Here is a 20,378-nt window from a genome sequence, read left to right on the forward strand (position 1 = left end):
CAACAATAAAACCTTTTCAGAACAGAGTCTCTTAAGTTTCCCTTGTGTTTGCCTGCTTTTATTTGCTTTAAATTTGCATACACCGTTGAAATGTAAAAAAATCAAAGTATAATCAAATACTACATGTCAGTGTCTTCGGTCGTAGTTTGGTCCCAACAAAGCTGTAAAAAGTCACTTTGAATGCTTTTTCTTTTCTTTTTCTTTTTTACAAAAAGCTGACACTACAACAAAATATACAGCAGAGCTTATGTGGGTAACAGCGTTACCTGCTCAAATAACATTACCATAAAAAGTTGTACAAAATGTCTCTGTGGAAATTATAACAAAGAAAACTTTCCAGCCACAGTATTTGTCTAACGCTTTTGGAAAACCTCACCATATTATTGAGGTAAAGAGTGAAAGCTGATGGAGCAAAAACTTCCTGAGTGGGAACAATACAGTGCTCTGTGTCTGAATGTCTAAACATGAAAACAAACCGCCGCGATGGTGCCCCGTGTGGAGCAACATCTGAGGCACTTTCAGGATGTTCATTCTCACAAAAGGCCAATTGTTACACTAGTTAGAAATAAAATAAAAAGCTGTAGATGTAGTAAATCTCTTTGTAGGCCTTCAGAGAATCAGAAAAGGCACGAACAGCGTTGTGCAACATTTTGCAGTGTAGCCTGTAGTTTTATAAATATTAAAAGTCTTTGGTAACTGCTGGGGGGAAAACAGCTTTGGTGCAATAGTTGTGCAAAAGTTGGTATCGTGATGTGCATCTTCCAGTTCCACTAGATTATGTTTGGCATCTTCTAGATAGGTTCATTATTTTTGCCCTTTGTGAAGGACAAATCAGTTCAGTCACAGGATGGTTAAATTCTCCAGCTGATGGTGGTTTGACCCTGCACTCATCTCTGTGATGTGCTTAGAGGTGAAGAAGCTCTCCAGATCCACACCTCCACACAGGACCAGCAGCGTGTGCCTGGAAATGCCCGCAAACTCAAAGGCAAACGTGCCGTAGAAGAGCATGATGAGCATGCAGTAGATCCACTCAAAGATGGCGGAGGCGTGCTGCAGGGCGAAGCTCTCCTGCACAAAGAAAACTCCACCTGGGGATCAGAGGTTAAGGACAACAATAGTGACACAGCAGGAAGTGAACACACACACACACACATGAAAAAGCCAGAATCTCTCCCTCAGGAATCCAGAAAACCCCACAACTGCAGAGTAGAGTCGACCCTTTTTTCTAATCATCAGGTAATTTGTGGCAATTTAAATCAAAACCTAGTGGAAGCAGCGTGGGATCATGGGAATTGTTGTCTTGCTTGGTTCACCTGTGCATCTGCAGCAAACAGCGATGAGTAAATTTGTGAAAAATACACACAATAATGTGAAAAAACAAAAGACAACTCAGTGGCTAACTGGTATTACTCAATACTTGACTAAATATTTTCCTTTAATAGACCCAGAAGTTAAAATTAAAAAAAAGGGATTGAATTACCTTAAATACCTGACCATAAATAAATAATATTTTGGATTCTTTGGCTCAAAATATATAAAATGATTCTTGTTATTGTTAGATATATACTAATACTGAAATGTCACATATTGTCTTTATTTGGACAACAGTTAAAACTTAAAATAATAATATGTATAATGTGAGATGATTCACTGGCTGTAAAGCTGTGTTTTCTGCAGCAGGGGGCGACATAACACATTACAATGAACGACATAAGCGGCACAGGCAGAATGTGGACAGTGAATAAACACACTGTCAAGATGAAGTGTGAAAATCATCTATATGACATAGTTAGTCGCAGAAGTGTTAGTATTTATTCATACAAACAATTACACACATCAGAAGTTAGCTCAACACTATGTGAGAAAAACAAAAAAGGACGGCGTCAGTAGAAACAGTAGAAGTGTTCACGTTCATGTTGGAAGGATACTGAGCACCAGTGCTACCAGAGCCAGCAGAGCCATCCCCACGCGCAGGTGAGCCACTCGGTACTCGCCCTGAGTCTTGGCCAGTTTGTAGGTCAGAGCCGACTGCAGACACACAAACAGCATACTGCACGGGAAGGCCACGCCGGCTCCAACGTAGTGCAGCACTTTGACCAAATCCACCTGGGAAATAAACACACATACAGAGATATTTGAAATATTCTACATATATATTGTAAATATTGTCCTTAATTCACATCCTCTTTCTTCTATCCTCAGCCTTGTTCCTTAATCCCTTCTTCCTCTTGCTCTCAAAGCTCATCCTCTCATCTTAGAGCTTTTTTCTTTATTAAAACAAGATTCCTGATTGTTTCAGCTTCTTAAAACGGAATCATTTTGGTTTGTGGACAATACAAGACATTTGAGATCATCATCATTTCCAGGATTGACAAACACTGATCAAGCGATTACTCGATTAATCAAGAAAATAATCGACAGATTAATCAATTACGAAAATAATCGCTAGTTGCAGCTCTATCTCATCTCCTCAGTCCATCATTGAGAATTAGGGTCACCTATTTCTCTACTAATAAAGGTTGTTTGTATGTACTGTATATGGGAAGGCCATTTACAGTTCCAGTGTCACCTAAACTTGATTTAATTTGAATTTAGTCACATAATAATCTCAGTTTTCTGTCTCTTTCTGTAGTTTCTGTGGTTACTCTTGTCAGTTTTAAACAAAACTCAAAGTCAAACATGCACAAAAATCTAATCTAACCACAATTTCTACTCCCTGAAATTATTATTTTCATACATTTAAGCACAAATTATTATCGGGAAATCTGAGAACCAAGATACGAAAACACACACACACACACACACAGATAAGGGTCACGGTGACCTCACACCAGCACTCTCTGTAATCATTCTTTTACAATACATTCTAACAAAGGGCATCACTGAAGGACAGGACAACCTGCGCCACAAAATATAAGGTAAAGAAGGAACTGGGAGGAACATGGCAACAAGATTAACTCCATTATCCTCGTGTCAAACTGATAACTGCTCATGTCATCACCGGGAGAGGAAGTGTTCTGTGTTTATCTGCTGCAGTGCATTTGTAATTTTCTGTGTTCCTGTGTTCTCTACACACACACACACACGTTGACATAGCAGAAACAGCTGCTATGATGATGATAACACATCCTGCACATGGAGTTAAGTATATGACAGATGATACTGTGTTGCAAATAAAAGAAGCAGCTGTTAAAAAATGACACAGAAGGCTGCGTCATTTCTGCCACTAGGGGTCTCTCAACTGTCGGGAAGCAGTGTTGGGATCGTGGGAATTGTTGTCGTCTCATTTTCCGTTAGTGACGAACACACATGATAAAATGAAGAAAATGACACACTAGCAGCTAACAAGTAGTAACACATATGTCCTTCCTCACTCTGACGTGTCTGTCACAGAAGTTGTTATAGCAGAAATGACAGATGACGTCATTAAAGGCGACCAAAATGACGAAAAATGAAATTGTTTTGGATTGAAAATTTGATTTTCAGTAGAGAAATATTACATATTATGTCTTAAACTGCAACATTTTAGGGACTTATTTTAAAATAATAATGTAAACTGGCTCAAACTAACCAACAACAATATTTTTATAATAATAATAGTGTATTAGGTTATATTATATTCATATATAAGCTTGTGTAATGTTTTAATTACAATTGTGTACATGTTATTTTTGATTTTATATTGTTTTTGTTATTTACAAATTCATTTTGCATCATAAATGTGTTATTTAGACAGTTATGCTTTGAAATGGCGTGCAATATCATCCTAAATATTTATAAATCGCATTTTTTTTTAAACATCATGATGGATTATCACAATATCATCTTCATTTCTAATTACTAAACAGTGAATTTTCCCAAACTGCTTTTTCACTTCTCCTCCCTCTGCCTGTGTGTGTGTGTGTGTGTGTGTGTGTGTGTGTGTGTGACCATCTCATTCAGAGTTTCATTAAACTTCGATTAAGCACCAAAACCTCACGTTTTTCTGAACATAAACACCGATCCTCGTGCAAGCTCGGCTGTTTATCGCTCAGCACACGTGGTGTCAGAGATGAAACCGCTTCTCTTACATACGTCCACCACTCGCCGCCATGTTTACACAGAGGCCAACACTGGTGGTTGGTTACATAAGAGTAAGCACAGACAGGAGGGAGGGAGGAGGAGGAGGAGGGAGAGGAGGCTCCACCCAATCACCACAAAGATCACCCTCAGACCGAACCATGCTGTGTTCCCTAAAAAGTGTCTGAAGGGGCCCAGGCATTGACACAGACAGTGCAGGAGCAATGTGAGCTGGCTGCTCCACTCAACCACAGAGGAGAGGGCCTCTCCACAATAACGAGCCACCGCCAAACAAACGTGACTGACTCTGACAGCTCACATATTTAACTCTAATGATTGTTACATCACACGCATGAAACACACGTGGCCAGAGGTGGAGGACACACACACACACACACACATTTTCAGCAGAAAGACACAGTCAGAGAGCAGGAGGAGAACAATGAGTGGAGCTTTGAGCAGCTAAAGGGACAGTGAGAAGATCATATGATGTTTGTTGCTGTGTATGTGTACATTAGTCAATTTAAATTGAACCCCTCTACATACAGACACTTAATGGGGCTAATAATGATGGCAAGATGGAGCCAAATGTTTGTAAATGTTGGTGTTAGTGGTGGGTCAAAATATCGATTTGGCCATCCTTCCTCATGCAATACGATAATTGATACGCCAGGGCATATATCTATATTTTAATTAACTAATTAAGGCACTCGTAAAAAAGGAAAAAGACCATGCCAGTTTCACTCGCCGGCCGTCACTACTTGATGTCTCCTCTTGGCGGTGCTGCTCAAAGGAATAATGGTGGAGAAAACTACGTTAAGAGATGCTCCGTCCACGTTCCACGCATAGACTTTATGCACTTTGTTCTCTATGTTGTGAATAAATAGAGAAATCCTGCACTTTTGACTTTTCACGTTAACGTTTTGTTTTCTCCAGTTAGACAGATGTCATGATGTATCGCTATATTATTGTCTTGCAATTGTGTGTTGATTATCACAGAATTGTGATATTATTGGTATCGTGGACCATGTATCGTATCGTGAGATTCCCCAAGATTACATGTGTCATTTTTATGTGCAGGATAGGACAGCTCCTGACCTCAAAAGGTGATTTCTTTTTGACCTTTCGTGGCACCACATGATTATAAAGTTATGCCACTGGCTCACAGGAGGTGTTAATGCAGCAGAGATTTGCCAGGAAAAAAGCAAAATGGGTTTCAAATAACTGAAAATAAACATGCATTCAACCTATTGTCTTCAGAAGACAGTGTAGCTCAGCATTGTTGAACATGTAAAATAGATGTAGTGGAGCAGTACTGCATTTCCCCTTGTAATAATAATACCAGAAATACTTCATACAAGCATGTGCAGCACACGAGTAAAATGAGCATGTTTAAACATGTAAGTGTCACTGTATATTTAAGATGTGAACACACATTCCTGAACATCACAAACCCACAGTTAGAGCAGCAGATTTAAGCCAGCCCAACCCTGAGGCCTCAGCACATTTGCATTATGCTCTAGTTCAGGTGGCTGCCTGTACAATATATATATATATATCTATATATATCTATATATATATAGATATATATATATATATGTGTGTACATTTAGCTTAAATTTTATTCTAGTTTTTTTTTATTTTATTTTTCTGATACTGTGTATACTTAATATAAATATTTTTGGTTGTAGTGATTATGGGGAACGTGCAAATCAAGAATTTTATTGTGCAGTGTGACAGTCTGTCTTAACTGAACATATGACAATAAATATCTTGAATCTTGAATACATGTATCTATATATATACATATATATGTATATGTACATATATATATATATATATGTAATATATGGGCTCAAGTACACAAGCTTCTCCTTCTTCTAGAGTGAGGACTTAATCATGACAGCAAAAACATATCATGATGTAAAGCTCTAAGTCTCTTAAGCCTCAATTCCTTAATTGAAAAACATAAATATTGAGTAACTCACAGGTTTGGCTAAAGAACAGGAAGTAGCAGGGATAACAGGTGTAACCAACAGGAAAGATGATTTCATGGACCTGCACAGGGTACAGATGTGGTGCTTTACCTCTCTGGAGGTCATGACCTCCCATGAGTCCACATCTGCCTCCAGTTGTCTTGGCACTGACCCATGAAGCATGTTAAGTTTTATCTAAATAAAGTCCGCATGTAATACAAAAACCTTACATGAGAAATAAGTTATTTTTTAATAGCTACAACAACATAAATGCTCCACGGCCTTGTCTCGCTCCACCACTGGATCCTCTCCAGAAAAGTTCAAACATGCACCACAAACAAAGTCATTGTGATTTACAATAGCCGGAGGTGGTGACAGTACTTACAACAGTGAGATAATAATCTCCCCCCCGTGAGTGAAAATTATGTAAGATATTATATAACTTTTAAATAATTCCAGCAACTTTTGGACTTTTTAAAGGGATGTTCTTTTGAGTACAAATGATGATTACCTGGAAAATCCCGAGCATGAAGAGACCAGCAGCACAGATCCATCCAGTGGAGAGAGCAGCCATGTTGAGGAGACAGTTCTGGTGTTTCTCGATCACATGAGCGTAGCGCAGCAGGCTGATCAGCATCACTGCGACAACAGAACCGACAGATGTTTAGAGAGACAACTCTGACAGTGCAGATGGAAGGATGCAGCATGAAGATGGCATGGTTCCTCGTCCAGCTGTGCAACCGCACTGACCCAAATGTGTTCTCATCCAGAATCTGTGTGTGTGTGTGTGTGTAGATGAGATGGTTTGGCTCTTGTTGAATGAGAAGTCCAACAGCAGAAAGAGAAACTAGATCTCAGTGAATGAACCTTGTTAGATTTAGAGGTTCATTTTTAGTGCCTAAGAAATTAGGTTCTGCCTCATTCGATGAAGGTTACTGGTCTTGGCAAGGTCAGTGTGTATGCCAAAAAAGGTCCTAACGATACCTATAATATACATATTATTATTTATTTTGAAGTGTTTTTTATATGAGCTACTGTACATACAGTGTACAATTGTCAGCAGCACTAACTCACTCTTCTACACCAAAGTCCACAGAGAAAATCTGTAGACTTTACGACTGATGATGAAGATTTAAAACACTGAAGTCTATGATGTAAAATCACTGATTTTCCTCTATGGACTTTGTTGAGAGTGAGGTCAAATGGCAACGTCAGCGCTAAGCTCATACAATCACACTTTAGATAATTCCAAACGAAGGATTTCAAACACGCTGACAGCCATATTGTCAGTGATCCATGTCTCACCCTTAAACCCACATTCCCTCATTCGCACTCAGCCCCTTTATCAGATCGTCCTGTCACACTCTGCAACAAAATAAAAACCAGTGACAGAGTGACGAATGCAGATGACTGTGGCGCGGGTTCTTATCTCCTGTACAGGAACATGTTGCACTGTCTGCAAACGCGAACAGAACAAGTGCACACTCTCGGCTTTCTGATGCCTGATGTGTAGCAATGCAACATTTGTTCCATTTGTCCTAAGGTCACATTCAAAGTGTCGAGCATGCAGAACCACGGACGACTTCCACGGCTTCTGCAGCTGCACTACACGACCACATGTTCCTCCAGCGCTGGGCTAATGAAGGTCACACACCGCTGATACATAGTGTGCTAACAGACCTGCAACACTACAGCAACAGTCGCTGATACTGAGGGAAATAAAAGTATATCATTTTTTGTTTTCTATAAGAGAGCCCTGCTGCTCTGTGTCATTTGTTTGACCTCTCCTCAGAGTGCACCTGGTTCTTTAAGTGTTTTTTTTTGTGAAGATGGTGGTATTTGAGGCCCATTAACCTGTCTCAACTCTATGTGTGTGTGTGTGTGTGTGTGGTATTTATTGAAAAAAAAAAAAAGAAAGTGTCTTGTGTTTCTGCACGACTTCACAAAAGCAACTATTTTCACAGTTGAAAAGTTGACAAACAGTTTTGTCAGCGGTTGTCAATTAAACATGGTTAAATGATCTAACTACTATGTAATCTCAAGAAAGACACCTATTAAGCTATAGCAGTGATATGAGAAAGACAGAAAGTGTCAGTGGGTCATATTTACTTCTACTGAATCAAGTTCACGAATAGTCGGGGTTTAAAGGTTCTCTTCTTTTAGGTATCTTGAAAATTCAGACAAACAGAGCTGAAATGCATCTTTTAGGAACAAACTAGCCTGTTCATTCAGAAATAAAGAGCTTTTTTTAAATTATTTTTCAGGTGAATGTAATATTCTCCAGCACCTGTAAGCTACCTTTTCTGTTTTCAGCCTCACAATTAGGCCTTCGAGAGGGGATAGTATATAAATGTACCGTGTCATATTTGAACCATATCACTCTGTCTCCTGCAACTGCTGCAAAAAAAAAAAACAGTCCTGTCTTGCTCTTCATTGTGTTGCTGTAAAAGACCCATAGCAGACCAAAGCTTACTACACTTAGTTCCTAGAACACAACTTTCCAGAATACTGACAAACCTTTACATAACAAGCAGGGGCAAAAAAAAACAACACACACACACCAAATGATGAAGCCTGAATGAATGAATCACCAGTTTTGGCACACGCCACAGCAGTGTAGCCGCTCTCATGGTCTGAGGGTATTTCTTGTGCGTCATGTGAGGCATAAAAAAAACGCACCATTCATGGCACAGCGTTAAGTTTCCCCCAATGCATTCTGAGGAACAGAGACTCGGCTGGAGTCGCCACAGCTGCAAAAACAAGTCCCGAGTGTGCACCGATCGTCCACATCGTGCGTAAAGAATGTTCTCAGTACAAAGGTACATTTGACTAAAGACTCGTGAACAAACGCTGCGTTGTTGATACTCACCCATGAAGGTGCCCGTCGTGCATATGAGGGTGAAAAAGCAACTTTCAGGTGGGACGGTTCCACATTTACTGCAATTAAAACAGAGGGGGACAGCAGTTAGTACGGGCCGGCGGCCTCCAGGCTCAGTGGGCTAAAGTTCAATCACATCCTCACACAGGTCAATACAGATCCATCACCTCCTGTGCTCACTGTGCAGCACCGCCTGACTGGAATTGCTTATGAACAGTCAAGCGAAAGTAAAAATGACTTTAGGCCACGCCGGCATTATTTCTCAGAAAGCAGAATTGGACAGTTTAACTGTGGAGGTTGAAGGAAAGAATGACAGAGTGTGTGTGAAGGTGAAGACTTTCTTACATGTGAAGATGCATTCTAATGCCAGATGTTACAGTAATACTGTACCACGTCTGAGACGTGAAGACATGTTTCTTGAAAGAGATGCAGATGCTCATGAGTTCAAAATGTTCCAATAGTAAAAAGGAAGATTTTTCCGGTGTTACACTTTGCACCGCTGATATTAAAATGTATTCTGCCACCGCACTGTTTTTGGCCTCAATTTATTCATTAGTGAATTCTGCTGCTCCATCAATTTTTCTGTGTTTCAAGAAACAACAATACCTAGAATAAATAGTTTCTTTCAGCAAAGGGGAACATTTTTCCCAACGCTAATCTAAGAGATGAGGATTAGGTTGATAAATGCTAATTTACTTTTTGGTATCCGATGCTACTTGTCAGATTGCCCTTGAGTACTTTGTCAAATTGAAATCCAATCAAACTGTGAAGAGTACAGGGTCAAATGTTCTGCTACATCTACTCAAATGTTGTTTTTCGAACTAAATCCATGAATATTCCCTCCAAACAAAGACTTTGTTGAGTTGGTAAAACACAGCATTTCACACACAGAGTCATTTCTGTTGCTGTCTGGGTTGGAAATGATATTCTGAAAGCAGATAAAAAAGTATATTTTGTGTCACAGATAACACGTGTGAACACAAACCTGATGAGTGGGATGTTTTCCAGGGTGCAGCACAGCACAGGACCTCTCTGCAGCGGGAGCTGCTCCTCACACGACTCATTATAAATCCTGTAAACACAAATACAAACACATATTTACATCAGACTATAAAACTAACTATAAACCATATGTGTTGCCCTATTATACACTCTGAGTTCATTCATGCCCAGCTGGAATCACTGGCTCACACTCATCCTAAAGGAAAGTTCAGAGTTCAGAAAGAAATAACACTAATTCAGCAGTTCACGCAGTTACCCAGCAGGAGCCGCCTCAGTGACACATAATGAACTTTTTAACGACACAGGACGACTAATGTTAGCAGTCTGTTGGTTTAAAGGGACATTTGTCGGTCGAAAAATGAACCCAAAACTGTTTTTTCTGTGTGAAAGTTCTCTTCAGGCAAATGCTTCTGTGTTTGTGGTGCATTCATTATGACAAACAAAACACTAATCATTCACTTTGGATGGAGCAGTGTCAAGCTTCGCCGACTGCATAGTGGCTCCGTTACAGTAGCTGAGAGATGTTTAACTTTTTAAGCGTGAAATGACATTATGCAACTAAAGCAACACACATGAATGAATCAATGAAAATCTCCGACTATCTCAAGCTTTTATTTTGGTACTTACCGGTAGATACCGAACGTGTACTTTTGAATATTAGCTAAATATTTAGTTTCACCCAGAACATTTAACATTTAACATTTAGATTTAGATTTAGATTTACATTTACATTTACATTTACATTTACATTTACATTTACATTTACATTTATATTTATATTTATATGTAATATTTAGATTTAACATTTAGTTATAAATGCAATATTTATATTTCAATTTATATTTAGCATTTACTGTATATTTAACATTTAGATTTACATTTATTTAAAGATAACATTTAGATTTAATATTTAACATTTAGGTGTAACATTTAATATTTAGATTTATCTATTTAACATTATGTATACGTTTACAAATATTGGCGTAAATGTGGAAAGAGTTCAAATTCACATCACTTTGTTAAACACTGTTTGAAGCTAAATGTGAAAAAATCTCAATGTTATTTTCAGCTTGAGCCACTTCACAAACCTCATTGCATATTGGATATTGGACATATGACATGTCATGTGACCTAGGATATAAGTGACGGGTGCAAACGTCACGTTTTTCAAAGCCAAGTTTGGATTCCTCCTTTGATTTTGAGCCTAAAAATCAGTTTGTCATCTTTGCCGTTTCTCACCCTCCAGCTTTCTGATCCCCACAGACCCTCCCCTCGTGTCAACATTTGCTCTTTATTTTCTTAATGTCCACTCCCAATCTTGATCTGGATCTCTCTGTTCTTTCTCCACCTCTCATTGCTCTGCTGTGTTTGAATTAAGACCGTCAAAACTTGGCAGGAAGTGGGGTGCCGGGGGGGCTTCACTGATGCCGGCTGTGAAGCGATTATTCAACACAAATTGTTTTGCCTTTTTCTTCAACAGAGTTTTCCCTTTCACACTTTACATAGTTTTCACAGTCGACATCTGTGTTGGGGATGATATTAGTGAAATATTTGTTTCTGCTTTGCCTGTTATCAACAGTGACACACCTTTTTCTAATCCAGCGACTTCAATTAGATAAATAAAAACCTGCTTCTCTTCTAAAATCTTCAGGAAATAGCTGTTTCAAATTTAAATAAACACACTCTCTCGGCGAGTTGGAGCAGTAACGCTGTGGTACGAACGGATTTACTTGAAGCTCTTACTTACTTCTAGCTCTTATTTGTACCCAAATGTTTAAATGCACTTATTGTAAGTCGCTTTGGATAAAAGCGTCTGCTAAATGACATGTAATGTAAAGTTATGGATAGGCGCTCTAAACTGCTGTCAGAGGGGAAACCACACGTTTCAGGTGACAGTTAATTAAATATAGAATATTATTCAGAGCAGCCTTTTTTTATATACTTTCAGGTCTGAGACACAGGGAACTGTCAAGAGTGTGACAAAAGGTAGAAAAAGCACAGTGTGTGAACTGTCTCTGAAGTAACAATCAGTGAGAGTTGATAATCGTCATGGGAACAGGGAACATTTTCTTCTGTCTCTTGTCTCTTGTCTGTTACACCGTGTGAACGTCTAGAAATCTACAATAATTTTTAAAAAAAATGAACAATGTGTCGGTGACGTGTCACCGGTGACACTGTAGTGACAGTAAGGACAAATATTGATTCAAAGCTTATCTTTTTGAGGAGATTTTGCCTTGAAGTGTCAAGACTTGGAATTAGGGCAAGGATTTGAACTGGGTTAAGATTAGTGGTAAGGGTAAGGGTCTGGGGAATGTATTATGTCATTAGATGCTGTCATATGATGGGGACGTGTCTTCCTTATGGGGACAAAAATCAAATCCCCATAACATAAGTTACTACATTTTAAAGTGAAGACATGTCTAAAAGATAGACTGGGGTTAGGGTTAGGTTAAGGTTAGGGTCGGGGTTTGGATTAGGCCAGTAGTAATTATGGTTAAGGGTTAGAGTAAGTCTCCAGGAAATGAATGTAAGTCAATGCAATGTTAGAGACTTAGACTTAGACTTTCTTTTATTGTCATTGCACAGAAAACACAGCAGTGAAACTGGCAATGAAATTCCGTTGCTTGGCAACTGGATAAAACAACAACACAGCATTGAATTTGAAGGTAGTTACTGTAAACTATGACCCAAGAAAAATAAGTGTATATATATATATAAATAAATATAAATGTCTCTGAAGTCAACAACAGAATAACAGAAATGTCCTCTGAAGTCATGGAAACCAGTGTGTGTGTGTGTGTGTGTGTGTGTGTGTGTGCTGTACCAGTTGTTCACAGGGCAGACATGCTGGTTGTAGAGGGCCATCGCATATCTGTAAATTTAAAGCAGAAACAAACTTTGATCAAACATCTGAACAGTCTGATCCACATGACGGGAAAAAAAACCAAAACATTATATTTTTGAAATGGTCCAGATACAGATATAGTCTCTCAAACAACACATACACAGTCACAGTGTTTGTTAAAGTTCATTTCCGGTTGATTTAAATGAGGTGAAGTCCTGTCCTGACATTGCTTGTACTGCACGTACGGTATGAGCGTGCTGGCTGTATTTTAACCTGCGCTCTCACGTCAGAGGAGAGGCAGTAAAACCTTTACACAATAACCACCTGCACAGACACATTTTACCTGAGATAATTCATTATATACACAAACACACACACACACAAATACGCCATGAATCTCATTTTCAGGATAAGGCAGCAAATATTCACCGCCTGAAATGAGACCTTTATGTCTGTCAGTTGATCTTTCTTTCTTTTTACCTTCATTTTTACTGTGATACGCATTAAAACCAGGCCTGAAAACATTATTGTTCACTCAAGCTTTCTCTTAAATTCCGAAATAATTATTTTGCGTGCATTTGAACGAAGAAAAGAGTGAATTGACAACTTTTAATGGCAAATCACACTTTTATCTCTAATTGAATGTCTATTTTACTTTCAATTTTACTTTCAATGTTGATTTTAATGTAATTTTAATGTCTTTTTTTTATGTATTTCTGTGCCTTTGTAAAACATTTTGAGTTGCCCTGTGTATGAACAATGCTATACAAATAATCTTGCCTTGCCTTTATTAAGCTAAAAATGAAGGTTGTAAAATACTTTGGTAAATATCAGTAAAATATGCAAACATACTGAACCTAACGATGTTGAACATGATAAACACCAGAGCCAAAGTGAAACCCTGTGTTCATGAACTAAACATTACGAAGGTTGTGAGCTGAGACACATCTGTAATAACAGCAGGACAGTGACTTAGACTAGAATAACCCAGAATAAGAGAGTTTGGATAGTTTTATGGACTTGGGCAAATGTAAGTTGATGCTGCAACACTGTCGCCACGAAACAATATCTAATCTGAGGGGTAAAGATAAACAAAGAAATAAGAAAAAAAACAAGTCTTCCCAAACACAAAGAACCTTTTGCACCACAGATATGATAAGACAGCCGGTGACACAATCAGCTGATTGATGGCTCAGTCCAACTTCTAAATCAATCACATGAGAATGAGATACAGTAGTCCCACTGTCACTGTCACTGTGTGTGACACACAAAACACTCATTTGCTGTGGAATTGCTGTGGTGTTTCATATCATCACTATGTTACGTGCTACACACGATACAAAAATGTTGTTCAAATGATGTGATTGTTGGTCGTTGCACTGGAATAATGTGACTAAAAAAATATCTGCTGTGAAGAAAAAGGTCTATTACACCAGGTGTATTTAAGACATGCTTGAGCATTAAACTCATTGACAGTTCATATATAAGACCAACTGTCAACATGAAATAGTAAGACAAACACACGTTTTTACCAGTAACATCAATTAGAACGTAGAATAGAAATGTGATCAAAATCGCAATATGGTCTACTGTGATTTTCAAACGGTTAAGGTCAGAGGAATATTTCCACAGATCTGCACAAATATCACACAGTGATCATTTAAAAGAAATGTTATTATTTATAAATTTATATTGATAAAATGACATTTCCCTCTCGTATCGCAGTCAAAAATAATCGCAATTACATATTTATATGAAATCGTTCAGCCCTAGTTCCACCAGGAGAGCCAGGGTCATGTTATTGTTCAAGTGTCAGGGTAAATCACACTAAATACTAAATAGTCTTTAACCTGTAGAAGGTTTGGATTGGATGTGTTCCAAATAGGTGAGAAATAACTAGACTGTATCGCTTCATTGTTTCCCAGAGAAGCATCACAAGCCCTTAAGTGGTGAAGTTTACTCATGAGTCAAAAGGGCGACGAGTGTTTCAGACGGAATGAGGGACAACTTTAACAGCGAGTGTGAAAAAGAAGAGTAAGAGACAAACTTACGAAACAGACGGACGCTCACGAAATTGATTTACAGAGGAGTTGTTGCTCATGTTCACATTTCTTATCAAAGTCTTTTTTAAAAGAAGTTGGCAGACTGTTTCTCTTATGTCACCGGGGGTCATTAGATAGGTTAACTGACTGCAGGCAGAATTGTTTTTGACATTTTTGATTCATTAAAAAGCTCTCTCGCAAGATCTGAGGGAGAATGACGCTTACTGCATGCACCTCCTACGGACTCAAGAGTGCCGTCTGTCTCTTAATCTTGTTTTAATTCTTGGATTATACACAATTATGTGCAATTAGAACAAAACAGTTGACTTGTCGGATGTCACGCAGCCCACACACGGCAGCAGGAATTTCAAGGACACGACGGAAGAATGAACACAAAGTCACAACTGCTTTCCTTCCAAAAATGGATAAAGGTTTTACATCCAGTGTCGAGATGTCGTTCAGTCACTTTGAGTCACTGTGGGTAAAGCTACGGGTACAAACACTGACCGGCTAATGCTCCACCTAATGCTGTAACTTTCCAAATCCATCCACATGAAAAGTGCCTTATTTTATGTATAATTATATAGTTTCACAGTCTCAAAGTCAGGTTAGTGACCAGTCAAAGTGTCTTTAAGCTACAGGATCACTGGAAAAACTGTTGATGGCAGAATTTCATTAAAACTCATGTTTTGTTATCGTGGCCTTCGATCCTGAGTTTCTGACCTGGTGAAACTGTCAAATGACTCTGCAAAGCATGTGGGGTTTTATTGGCATTACATTAATATGTATGGCTTGTTTTTACTTATTTACTTTTAAGCTTATTCTGTAAAGTGTCCCTGGTGTATTGAAAGGCACCTCAAATGAAATGTTTTATTCTTTTTACTAGAAACAGAATCTAAATGATGTGTCATTCTCTCTCTCTTAGATCATCTCAGTTGCGTTATGCTAAGGGTTATTATTCAATTAAAGATCACCAAACACCAAAAACATCCTGCCTACTGTCCCTTTAATAGTCTAGAACCAGGTCTGAGCACAAGTTCTTTGCACGTGTCCATGTACATAATGTTTAGAGATACTTACACGATCCATATTCCAGTGATGGTGGAGACAGGCAGGCTGATGGGCAGGATCATCCAGAGGGACATGACGATCACCTGGAATCACAACACAGACAGAGAGACAGACAATCAGACACTCTGCTGGTGTTGTGTCACCACAGAACAAACCGAGCGCAGCTTTTAAACAGAGAATAAAAAGTCCGTTTGAGCATCTGCACTCACGACAAGTATGATGTGATGTGAGCAAATGCTCCAGAGTAAATTCACCTTTATGTGAATGTGCAAAATCGCTGATGTCATGTGATTAGGCTGCGCAAACAACAAGCAAAATACAACTAAATTCAACCTAAAGTGGCTTCAAAAAACATCCACATTCTTATTATTATCTGCTGGTGACTTTTTGAAATAGCATATCATATACTATACTACTATGATGAAGATGTGTTTAATACCCTGTAGTATCATGTTTGCGCATCAATTTAAAACCTTTTTTTTTTGTCCCCAGGGGTCAACATAAACTTTTGTAACTTTATACATTACAGTGATCATAAAAAAAACTTTAACACAACAATATAATGTGCAAAATAAAGAAACTAGACTGAATGCATATGAAAGAAGTATAAGACATTGAGATCAACAGGTATAAAAATGGAATATTGCAATTAAAGTGCATTCTGAAATGAGGTGAGATTGTGAATGAAGATAAACAGAAATATTTAAAAACAGCATCAAGAGTGAGAATCCCTTTATTTACATCATTCAAGATGTTTTAAAATGACCACCATCAACAAGTTACACTTACATCATCTTTAGTAATGTGTCATAAATAGGTTAGTGGCACAAGTTGTGTGTGTGTGAAGGTGTCGTCAAAGTGTTGAGTCTCACCTTTCAATCTTTTCTTCAGTTTTGGTTCGAAAGAAAAGCTTCAGTGTCTCATCTCAGATCCTTTGGTCCGGAGGGAAAGTTATAGCAGAGTCCAGGCTCCACGCTCATGGTCCAGACGATGAGACAGAGGAGGAGGAGAAGAAGAAGAACACATGTGGATTCATCCCTGAGAGGAGAAGAAGAAGTGGAGACAGACGGTCATGTTCCTCTCCTCACGCCACACCAGAGACTGTCAGTGTCTCCTCCTGACTGCTGGGGTCTGATGTGGAGGGAGGGAGTGAGAGAGAGAGAGAGCAACTGGACTAACTTTAAACTCCTCCCTCCTCAAACATCTCCTCCTCCTCTTCTTCCTCTTCCTTCACTGTTGTTTATTTTAAAATCTACATTTACCAAAAAAAAAATCCACACAGAGATGCTTTTTACTAAAACTATTCTATCAAATAAAGACGCCTTATTGTCATTAATCTGAAGACTGTACTTATTTTATAGTGAATGTTGTTCAAAGTGTTCTGCATTTGTTGCCATTTTAACAACATCTCTGTCTGGAAAGTGTAAGTTTTTCCTTTTTCTTAAAGTTTTTAACCTTTATTTCAATTTTACAATTTCTTTATTGGCACGGGAAACATACATTTCCGTTGCCAAAGCAAGTATATATAAAATAAAATAAATTGTGAAAACAAGCATTATACACATGCAATAAAATGACGCTGTTGGGATAAAAGTGCTGCTGTTTTAAAAGAGAAAATATAAATAATGTAGGACTGTTGCACTTAAACGGTGCGACACACATACAGTCATATGTGCATATGAAATGAAATATAATTGTGCTGAGAAAGAAAATGCAAACGCATGACATAGAATTTACAGAGAGAAACATAAAGCCTGGTTGTAGGTTTAAAATTGTGCCTCTGAGTTGACAGTAATGTGCAGCACCTTGGATCCATCTTTGTGTGTGTGTGTGTGTGTGTGTGTGTGTGTGTGTGTAGAGTAGGATCATCAGCTGTAGGAGCTGCAGCAGTTGTTGTTGTTGTAGTCAGTTTTCTGCGTTCTGTTCTCCTCCAGTTCCTAGAAACAGATTTCAAAACTGAACAGTGGATAAAATGTGTATCACTCCGAGGTGAATGTTGCAGCCTGGCATACTGTGTTTCTTGTGATTCTTTTGTGTGTGTGTGTGTGTGTGTGTTTTTACTCCTCTCTCTCGCTCTCTCTCTCTGAGAAATGTTTTCCGAGAAGCCTGGGTGCTGCCTTCAGGCGCCCTTTGTAAAGTCCTGCTCCTGAGTTGGCAACCATGAAGAAGGACAAACATTTCTGGTTTCCTCGACACTGGGGCCCCCTCATGGAACTATAAATTGTTTCATAGCAAGTGAACTATGCACTGTTCAGATTACAAAAAAGTACTTGAATAAACTGAATAGAATTATAGAGTAGGGTGAATGAAGGCCAAAACAGTTTGTTTTCATCAAATCACAGACTCTTATTTCTCACAGTCTGAGTCCTTCAGGTGTCCTTCACACAGGACATACCACACAACCACCTAATCTCTGTGGAAGTGACCTCCTCTTTACATGACATGGCCTCCTCTCTTCTTCATGCTCAGTTCGGCCTCCATCTACAAAAAACCCTCGCCAGTGACTCTTGGTTTTTATTCTGTAGCCTTTTTCAAATCTGTGCCTCAACACAATCCTGTCTCTGAGCTTTGCATCAGGCCCGTTCATCAACTCATGTCTTCATTAATCTGTGCTCTGATATGTTTTGTCAGCTGTGAGACCAAATCAGATTCATTTTGCCTCATAAATATATTTTTATTGTCAACTACATATCAGTCCAGATCAAAACAAACACTTTTATTTTGAAATCCTGTGGAACGTTACCGTTGATTGTGACATCACGATGGATTATCATGATATATTTTTACAATCCTATCGCCCTGTCTCAAGTGAACAGTTGTTTTTTATGAAAAAGTTGGACTGTTTTTAACTTGACCGGCCCCCTACTGACCAGACTTTTGAGTTTGAGACCCCTGGTTTAGGGGTATATATATTATATGTGTGGGTGGAGTCAGTCAGCTCATCAATGTGACAGAAAACTGTCTGAAAACCTATGTCAGATTTATAATTATGAGCTATTGAGTGAGGAAACAAGTGGGGGTTTTTTGTTTTTGTTTTTTTGCACACAGCATCACAATGTAAATTTTAAGCAGTTTTATTCTTGTTTTGTGGGTGGGGGTGGGGGGGTTGAAATCAGGAAGGTTTTTATGAAGCAATCACAGTAAATCTCTCTCTCGGAGCAGACAGTAAATGCCCCACAAGGATACTCTGGTCATTTTGTCATTTCTTGTCAATGCCATTTCTAATTTTGTGGTTACGTTTTTGAGGTTAAGCTTTAATGTCAGTCTACTGAAAGTTTTCAGTTTTTCTTGTCTTTTGAAATTATAGGTCTATCTTTAGCATCCTGCTTATGGGTTTTAATATTGCTGTCCTCTTTCCTGAGTCTAGTCTTAATGTCTTTCATGTCTTATATAAATCACTTTGCACTGACTTGTTGCTGAAGAGTGTTACACCACAGATGGAGATATTCCAACACATCAAAAAACAACACGTTCAAGGAGTGAGAAACAGAAAAAGGGGGGGGGGGGGGGGGGGGGGGGTTGTTGTCTCACTTTTATTAGCTGTATATTAATGTGTGGCTCTAACTCAGAATTGCCTTTTTTCCTCAACGGTTCCTGAAGGCACCCTCACGCGACTCCTCGCGTGCGTCGCTGCGCAGAGGTTGCGCACATCTGCCTTTAATTGACTGCCTTTATAGCGTGCGCGCGTGCACGTGTGCTCCACCGTTCACAGTATTGAAGCTGAACTTCCCAGAGCTCCACAGTCACATAACCACTGTCTCTGTGGACTGAATGCTGCCACACGAGGGCGCTGTACGCCTTATTATTAATAATCAGCACACTTGAGGTAAAATAAAAAGCCTTGAAAGCAAATAGTTTTACTACCTGCTTATTAAAGCTGACGTGTTTGGAGTAGGAGTAGTTGGGCTGTGTAGATGAGAGTAATGCGGTTTTTCCAGTGGATTTGGGTTTTGTTCTTTAATGTTTATTTTTCTTTGACTATTTACCAAACTTCAACTATAGACTCGTTTCAGTTAAGTTTAAAAGACTGTGTGTTGGTGATCATTATGGCATTTGCTTCCTATTTTCTCCCTTATTCTTTGACTGAATCAATCAATGTATTTATTTATTCACAAAAATTAAAAGAAAATATATACATGTGTATATATATATATATAAATGTATGTATGTATATATATATATATATATATATATATATACACACGTGTATATGTATACATATATATACACATACTGTATGTCTGTAAATCAAAAAAACTGGCTAACTGGCCCACAGGCTTTAAACTTGGCAGGTGACGACTGAGGGCACCTGTGCAGATATTGGTAGAAATGAGACAGATATAGACTGCACATCGCTTGATGAAATGAAATTCTGTGCTTTTTTTGTTGCAGTAAACCTTGATGCAGTGTTTAGTGTAACAGTTCAAACCTTTCTCTCAGCTCCTCACAGTGTCTGTCCTCTGTGTCCTCTGGTGTCACCACCCACAGCTGCAAGACTAATGTGC

At 38.6% G+C, this 20,378-nt stretch overlaps 1 protein-coding gene across 1 annotated transcript; it reads right to left on the reverse strand.

Annotated features, from left to right (window-relative positions):
• Positions 1-594: 594 nt before the first annotated feature.
• LOC131448715 (transmembrane protein 150A-like) lies at positions 595-17,023 on the reverse strand. The gene is made up of 8 exons (XM_058621396.1): positions 16,746-17,023; positions 15,883-15,956; positions 12,740-12,787; positions 9,899-9,985; positions 8,905-8,972; positions 6,547-6,674; positions 1,929-2,106; positions 595-1,088 (listed from the first exon to the last, which is right to left on the reverse strand). Exons 2-8 carry the CDS (start codon positions 15,945-15,947, stop codon positions 841-843), a joined length of 822 nt encoding a protein of 273 aa, XP_058477379.1. The 5' UTR covers positions 15,948-15,956; positions 16,746-17,023; the 3' UTR covers positions 595-840.
• Between the last annotated feature and the right edge of the window lie 3,355 nt (positions 17,024-20,378).

This window comes from Solea solea, chromosome 21, assembly GCF_958295425.1.
Source record: "Solea solea chromosome 21, fSolSol10.1, whole genome shotgun sequence".
NCBI lineage: Eukaryota > Metazoa > Chordata > Actinopteri > Pleuronectiformes > Soleidae > Solea > Solea solea.

Bases quoted from the DNA above. Each gene is read 5' to 3' on its own strand.
- LOC131448715 (XM_058621396.1), bottom strand. From the start codon at position 15,947: ATGTCCCTCTGGATGATCCTGCCCATCAGCCTGCCTGTCTCCACCATC. The intron at 8,973-9,898 runs GTTTGTGTTCAC...TTTTAATTGCAG, and splicing joins GAAAACATCCCACTCATCAG to TAAATGTGGAACCGTCCCAC. The intron at 1,089-1,928 runs GTATCCTTCCAA...TCTGATCCCCAG, and splicing joins TCTGGTAGCACTGGTGCTCA to GTGGAGTTTTCTTTGTGCAG.